Consider the following 6,955-nt stretch of genomic DNA (forward strand, 5'->3'; position numbering starts at 1 on the left):
GCGGGTTCGAGACCTGCCTGGGCAGCGAGACCTCATCCCTACAATAAATCAAAAATCAGCCGGGCGTGGTAGTGCATGCCTGTAATTCTGGCTACTCGGCAGGCTGAGGTGGAAGGATCACCAGAGCCCAGTGGGTCGAGGCTGCGGTGGCTGGGATCGGCCACTGCACTCCAGTCTGGGCGATGGAGTGAAACTCCAACTCAAAAAAAAAAAAAGGTTAAAATGGCACATTTTTGCGTCATATGTTTTGTCGCAATAAACATTTGTTTTAAGAACTGGACACAGTGGCTCATGCCTGTAATCCCAGCACTTTGGGAGGACAAGGCAGGCAAATTGTTTGAGCCAGAATTTTGAGACCAGCCTAGGCAACATAGCGAGACCTTGTCTCTACAAAATTTTTCAAAAAATAAAAAAATTATTTGGATGTGGGCGTGTGCGCCTATAATTCCAGCTACCCAGGTGGCCGCAGCGGAGGGTTTGCCTCAGCCCAGCAGGTCTGGGCTGAGGTGGGCCATGATCTTGCCACTGCACTCCAGCCTGGGCGACATAGCGAGATCCCGACTCAAAAAAGAAAACTTGTTTGAAGATAAAGGCAAGGGAGTGTGCTCAGCTGTTTGTGGGGGACAGCGGGAGCCCCACGAGGAGGTGACAGGTGAGGGGGGAAAGGTCGTGAGGAAGCATCAGAGGGAATGGCCTCAGGTCGAGTGGAAGGGTCCGAGTGCAAGACCCTTGTCCCCTGCAACGGCAGCCCCAGGTGTAGCCAGCAAGGAGGTGAGGCTGGGAGGACCACGGGCCTGCTGGAGTAGACCTCTCAGGCCACTCCCAGACCTCTTACCCCGAGGGGGGTGGGACCTTCTGGGACTGGAGGCCCCCAGGAACTTGGGTGGAGGTCTTGCTCCTTTGGGAATTTTTGGGTGGTGACAGAGCTTGTGTCTGCAGAATGCTCATGGTGGGACCCCCGTCCTGTGGTTCCGATGCGGACCTCCAGGTGGTGCCCCGCCTCCACCTGGCCCCCCTCCTCCCGGTGCCATCAGCACCCAAGCAGAGGGCAGGGTTTTCCACCAGGGAGACTGCCTAGATTCACATCCGGCTCCGAAATTTCCCACCGGTGAGACTGGGCAGACCACTTAATTGCTTTGAGCCTGCCTGGTAGATTAGTCCTCACCTGTCAGGGAAGTATGGCGAGGATCAAATGAGGCCTTGTAGAGGAAGCGTCGCCCTGGGAGATGTTGAAGTGGTGACCGTGCACCTTAAACCGGGCCCTGGGGACACAGTGGTGGACAGGAGGGACGAGGCCCAGCCCTCACGGCACTCGTGGTCTACGTGGGGAGGCAGATGCGAGATCCCTGCGAGGGCGGGATGAGCTCACCCCCACCCCGTCTGGGTCAGGGAGGCCCCTGAGGGAGGGAGTGCCCTGGAGAATAGGCCAAAGAGAGGCGTGCGAGACAAGGAACAGCATTATGGATGTCCGTGGGGGGCTGAACCAGGGAATGTTCTAGAACATGGGAGTCGACGGGGGGTGGGACAGGGTGCAGAGTGGCCAGCCTCTACAAGGTGAGAAGGTGACTTAACTGGGGCAGGGTATGGGCCACAGGGCCTCTAGCTATGGTGGAGAATTTGGGCTGTGGGGGCTGCGAAGGGTTTTGAACAAGAGCACAGCTGGGAACGGGAATGAGTGAGATGCAATCGGAGGCTGCAGCCACCCTCCAGGCGGTGGAGGCCGTGGCTCCTGCATCCTGAGCTTGTCTTCTCTCTAGGAAGCGGAGAAGGGCTCTGCAGTCCCAGCCCCTTGGAATGCAGCCCCGGGTCCCAGCCACCATCACCAGGACCTGCCACCTCCCCGGCGCCTCCAGACCTGGACCCCGAGGCAGTGCGCGGGGCCCTCCGGGAGTTCCTACAGGAACTGCGGGGTGCCCAGAGGGAGCGGGTGAGCCTGGGCACAAGGGGCTGGAAGGGGAGCGGGTGGCTGAGGGCCCTGGAGGGGCTGCAGTGTCAGAGCAGGGGTCTTCTTTTCCTCCACCCCCGGCGGGGCTGCAGGATGAGCTTCGGACCCAGACGAGTGTCCTGAGTCGCCAGCTGGCCGAGATGGAGGCTGAGAGGGACAGTGCAACCACACGGGCCCGGCAGCTGCAGAAGGCAGTGGCCGAGAGCGAGGAGGGTGAGTTAGACTCTCAGGGCCCCTGCTCAGCTCTCGTGTGTTCAGAATAGCTGGAGTGGGAGCCTGGGGGAATGGGCTTGTGTCCCTGCCCTGGCCCCTGTGACCTGACTCGGGGCTGTCTCCTCCATGGACCCTCCCTGGTCAGCCTCACTCATGTCCAGACCCACACACCCTCAAGAGTGTAGACAAGCAGCCGGGCTCAGTGGCTCAGCCTATAATCCCAGAGATTTGGGAGGCCTAGGTTGGAGGATCACTTGAAGCCAGGAGTTTGAGACCAGCGTGGGCAACATGAAATCTACCCAAAAAATAGCTAAAAAATTATCTGGGCATGGTAGACTGCATATGTAGTCGCAGCTACCCGGGAGACTGAGGCAGGAGGATTGCTTGAGCCCAGGAGTTTGAGGCTAGAGTAAGCTGTGATTGTTCACTGCACGCCAACCTGGGCAACAGAGAAAGACCCTGTCTGGAAAAAGAAAAAAGAGGAGATGTGGACAGTCTGGCTCTGTGGGGGTGGAGTGCAGGCCAGGCGTTTTGTGGCCTGGTTCGGGTCTCGCCGTGCCTGGCCCTGCCTGACGGGACCGTGGCTGTGTTGTGGCTGCAGCCCGGCGCAGCATGGACGGGCGACTGAGCGGGGCCCAGGCAGAGCTGGCCCTGCAAGAGGAGAGTGTGAGGCGCAGCGAGCGGGAGCGCCGGGCCATGCTGGACCAGGTGGCGGCGCTGGAGAGGAGCCTGCAGGCCACCGAGAGTGAGCTCCGGGCCAGCCAGGTGGGCAGAGCTGGGGCCGGCAGGGCCGAGGGGCGGTCTGTGCACCCGGTGGGGGTCTGAGTCCTGCCCTGGGTCCCTGTGTCTGAAGCACCAGCCTGTGGCTCTGCAAAAGCCTGCTTAGATCCATCGTCTCGTGTCGCTTGTGGTTACCAGGCTGTAGAAAAAAGAGCCAGACAGACCTGGTGGGTTCAAGTCCTGGCTCTGCCGCCTGCTGGTCTAAGTCTGGTCTGTTTGGTTCTCGTGTTCCTTATCTGTGAAGGGGGGACCAGTAACTGCGCCCCGTGAGCTTTTCGTGCATGGGGGTGCTTGGGGCCTCTGACTTGTGCCTCTGAATAACGACGTACACGGTGCTCTGGGTGTTCCTGTGTTTGGGTGATATCTATGCGTGCCTGCGTGTGTGTCTGTGTGTCGGGGCCGCACACACAGGTCCTGGTGGGGACCGTCCAGGCTGCCTTGACCCTCCTTGTGGCCCAAGACCCTCCCCCGCCCCCTCCTCCCAGGCCTCCACTGCTCCCTGCATCCTCCCCCTGCCTCTGGCTCCGGCGGCTTAGCTGGGTTGTTGTGTCTGTGGCTTCAGCTCTGGCCTTGGGCCCAGCTGCAGGGGCTGCGGGGGGCGGAGGCCAAGAACAAAGCTGGGCAAGAGCCAGAGTGGGGGCCTGGGCCAGACAGGGCAGGGCTGGGGCTCCGAGCACACTGGCAGAGGGGCTGGGCGCTGGTGGGGGCTGGGAGGCTATGGCCACACCTCCAGCCCACCCTGACCCAGAATAGTAATGTGGACTGGAGGACCCCTGGTCTACCTTCCTGTTGTTCCCCCCATCCCCCGTTGCCCCCAATCCCCACTGTCTGACGCTGTGCTGGGAGGGGAGTCATCCCCTGAGACCCTGGAGCCATAGGGCTCAGCCAGACTGTCCTGGCTCAGGTTGCACCTGCGCTTTGGGGCCACTCCTGGGGGGAGTCAGCAGACAAGGGCAGGCCCCGGAGTCTGTGTCCTCACAGCCCTTCCCCAGGCTCCTAAGAGCACCCCGGCTGGTGTCCCTGGGCCAATCCGATGGCTCCCTGCTATAGGTGGACACAGTGTCGGGCAGCAGGATGGGCTCGCCCTGGGCCACACGGCCCGTCAGCCTCTGCCGGAACCGGACGGCGCTCTGGGATTCTCTTGTTCACTCATCCTGTGAACACGTGGGGAGACCGAGGCTGGCCCCCGGCCACACACGGCCCTTTCTCCTGAGGGTCCCGAGGCCATGGGAGAGGGGTGTGGGCAGACTGGTCACCCGGCCTGTGCCCCGCCCCTTGCAGGAGAAGATCAGCAGGATGAAGGCCAGCGAGGAGAAGCTGGAGGGCGACAAGCGGCGCCTGAAGGAGGTGCTGGACGCCTCGGAGAGCCGCACGGTCAAGCTCGAGCTGCAGCGGCGCTCACTCGAGGGGGAGCTGCAGCGCAGCCGCCTGGGCCTGGGCGACCGCGAGGCGCAGGCCCAGGTCCTCCAGGACCGGGTGGACTCCCTGCAGAGACAGGTGGGCTCTCCCCCACTCACAGCCACAGCACCTGTGTGACCCGTGTCAGGTGGGGACTGTGCATTCCCCCCCAACGGGGCAGGTAGGATCATCCCCATTTCACAGAGGGATAAATGGAAGCTGAGGTGACACCATTGTCCAAGATCACATAGCTAATAAGAGGCAGAGCCACAGTTAGAACTCAGGACTATTTGATGATAGAATCTGCACTCATAGGAGTCATGTGGGACAAGTTAGAGATGTAAATGTTCACTCCTTTCCCTCTTTGCCTTGGCTCCTGGGAAGCTCAGTTCTAACTGGAATGTTCAGTAACTCTGCTAGCCCTGAATGGACTCCCCCCACAGTTCAAAGTGGAAGACTTCAGGGTTGTGGCGGTTACCCTTTCTCTTCCATAGCAGGGAGGAGGGGAAAATGAGGAGAGGGAGGAGATATGGGTTCTGAGACCACCAGGTTGATGGAATCTGGGCGAGGCTTGTTAAGCAGCAGTGGGCGGAGCCCGTGTTGTAGTAGGCTGAGCCATGGCAGTGCTCGGGAACAGTGCGTTTGGATGATGGCAGCAGAGGGGGTGGGAAGGGCTCGGGTGGGGCACACCTGGTGCTCTCATGGTGGGAGCACAGCCCCCTGGCTGGCTTGTCTGTCGTGCTGCCAGGTGGCGGACAGCGAAGTGAAGGCGGGGACCCTGCAGCTGACGGTGGAGCGGCTGAGCGGGGCCCTGGCCAAGGTGGAGGAGAGCCAGGGGGCCCTGCGGGACAAGGTGCGGAGCCTGACGGACGCCCTGGCCCAGAGCAGCGCCAGCCTCACCAGCACCCAGGACAAGAACCTGCAGCTGCAGAAGGCCCTGACTGCCTGTGAACACGACCGCCAGGCGCTCCACGTATGGGGGGGGGTCCTGAGGGAGGGCGGGCCCAGTGGAGCATCAGCCAATGAGACGAGGCTCTGGGGGCCTGCCTTATAAGAGGACAGGCCTGGGGGGGGGTGGCGACCCAGATGCAGTGTAAGCCGGGTCTCAGTGACTCCCAGCTCAGCGGATAGGCTGTGGTTCCCCTCCAGGCGAGAGGACGATGCCCGGAGGCACGGGGTGGAGGGGAGCCTTGCCTTGGGGTGCCCAGGCCTGCCTGGCACCATCAGCCCCTATCCCCCAGGAACGGCTGGACGCTGCCCGGCAGGCGTTGTCTGAGGGGCGGAAGCAGAGCAGCGCGCTGGGCGAGCAGATGCAGACGATGCGGGGCGAGCTGGCCGACCTGGAGCTGCAGCGGGCGGAGGCGGAGGGCCAGCTGCAGCAGCTGCGGGAGGTGAGGGCCAGGGTGGGTGTCTCCCCGCCCCGCCCCCAGGACAGTGAGGCCCCGGGATGGGGTCGGGACCTTCCCCCATCTCCATCTCCACCCTGGCCCAGCCTCCAGGGGGGAAGCGTGGTTCATTCAGTCCATACCCCCATCATACAGATGGGGAAACTGAGGCTAGGGTGACAGGGCTCTGATGAGGGCTTCCCTGAGGCCTGCCGAGTGAGCAGGCCCAACAGGCCAGCTTCAGATGGACACTCTGAGGCCCTGCGGGGCTAGGGCTCTACCGGCTTGTGTTGCAGGTGCTGCGACAGCGCCAGGAGGGCGAGGCCGCGGCTCTGCACTCGGTCCAGAAGCTGCAAGACGAGCGGCAGCTGCTGCAGGAGAGGCTGGGTAGCCTGCAGCGCGCGCTGGCCCAGCTGGAGGCCGAGAAGCGGGAGGTGGAGCGCTCCGCCCTGCGGCTGGAGAAGGACCGCATGGCCCTCAGGAGGACGCTGGACAAGGTGGGCTGCGGTGGGTCCCGGCTGCGTGTCCCGGGGCTCACTGCCTCTGTCGGTGTCGGGCTGTCCCCCTGGGGTTCGGAGCCCTGAGCCCCCTCAGGTCCCTCCCTTGCACCCTGATGTTCCCCCTGCTCTCCCACCCAGGTGGAGCGGGAGAAGCTTCGCAGCCATGAGGACACGGTGCGGCTGAGTGCGGAGAAGGGTCGCCTGGACCGCACGCTCACCGGGGCCGAACTGGAGCTGGCGGAGGCCCAGAGGCAGATCCAGCAGCTGGAGGTTGGCCCCGCCCACCCAGCCTGATCCCAGCTTCATGGCTGCTTGAGTGCTCAGCAGTCCCAGGCGCTCAGGGCCCTCCCGCCCCAGAGCCCCGAGCTTTAGGGGTTGTCCCAGCTGGGCCACGGAGGGTGGTCTCCCCAAGGTGTAGCCTGTTAGCATATGAGCCTGTGGGTACATGTGTGTCGTGGGCATGGAGCGGTATGAGCATCTGCCCGAGTGTTCTTGAGCATGTGGCAGGAATCTGATGTACCACGTGGTAGGCCTAGGTATTAGGAGTATGTCCTCTGTGTGTGTACAGATGTTTTGTTTTGTATTTTTGAGTCGCAGTCTCACTCTGTCGCCCAGACTGGAGTGCAGTGGCCGCTCCCGGCCACCGCAGCCTCGATCTGCTGGGCTCCGGCGATCCTTCCGCCTCAGCCTTCCCAGTAGCTGGAACTACAGGTGCGCGCTACCACGCCCGGCTT

At 62.6% G+C, this 6,955-nt stretch overlaps 1 protein-coding gene across 1 annotated transcript; it reads left to right on the forward strand.

Moving 5' to 3' along the window:
- Positions 1-689: 689 nt before the first annotated feature.
- Positions 690-6,491, forward strand: LOC103271616 (rootletin-like; the record flags this gene model as incomplete). Its single annotated transcript, XM_008069093.1, has 9 exons — positions 690-771; positions 1,758-1,927; positions 2,038-2,158; positions 2,760-2,923; positions 4,220-4,435; positions 5,085-5,309; positions 5,578-5,727; positions 6,018-6,218; positions 6,360-6,491. Coding segments are annotated over exons 1-9 (1,461 nt in total), but the record flags the coding sequence as incomplete, so codon positions are not given.
- Between the last annotated feature and the right edge of the window lie 464 nt (positions 6,492-6,955).

This window comes from Carlito syrichta, unplaced genomic scaffold, assembly GCF_000164805.1.
Source record: "Carlito syrichta isolate Samal-C Ts95f unplaced genomic scaffold, Tarsius_syrichta-2.0.1 Scaffold311808, whole genome shotgun sequence".
NCBI classification, from domain to species: domain Eukaryota; kingdom Metazoa; phylum Chordata; class Mammalia; order Primates; family Tarsiidae; genus Carlito; species Carlito syrichta.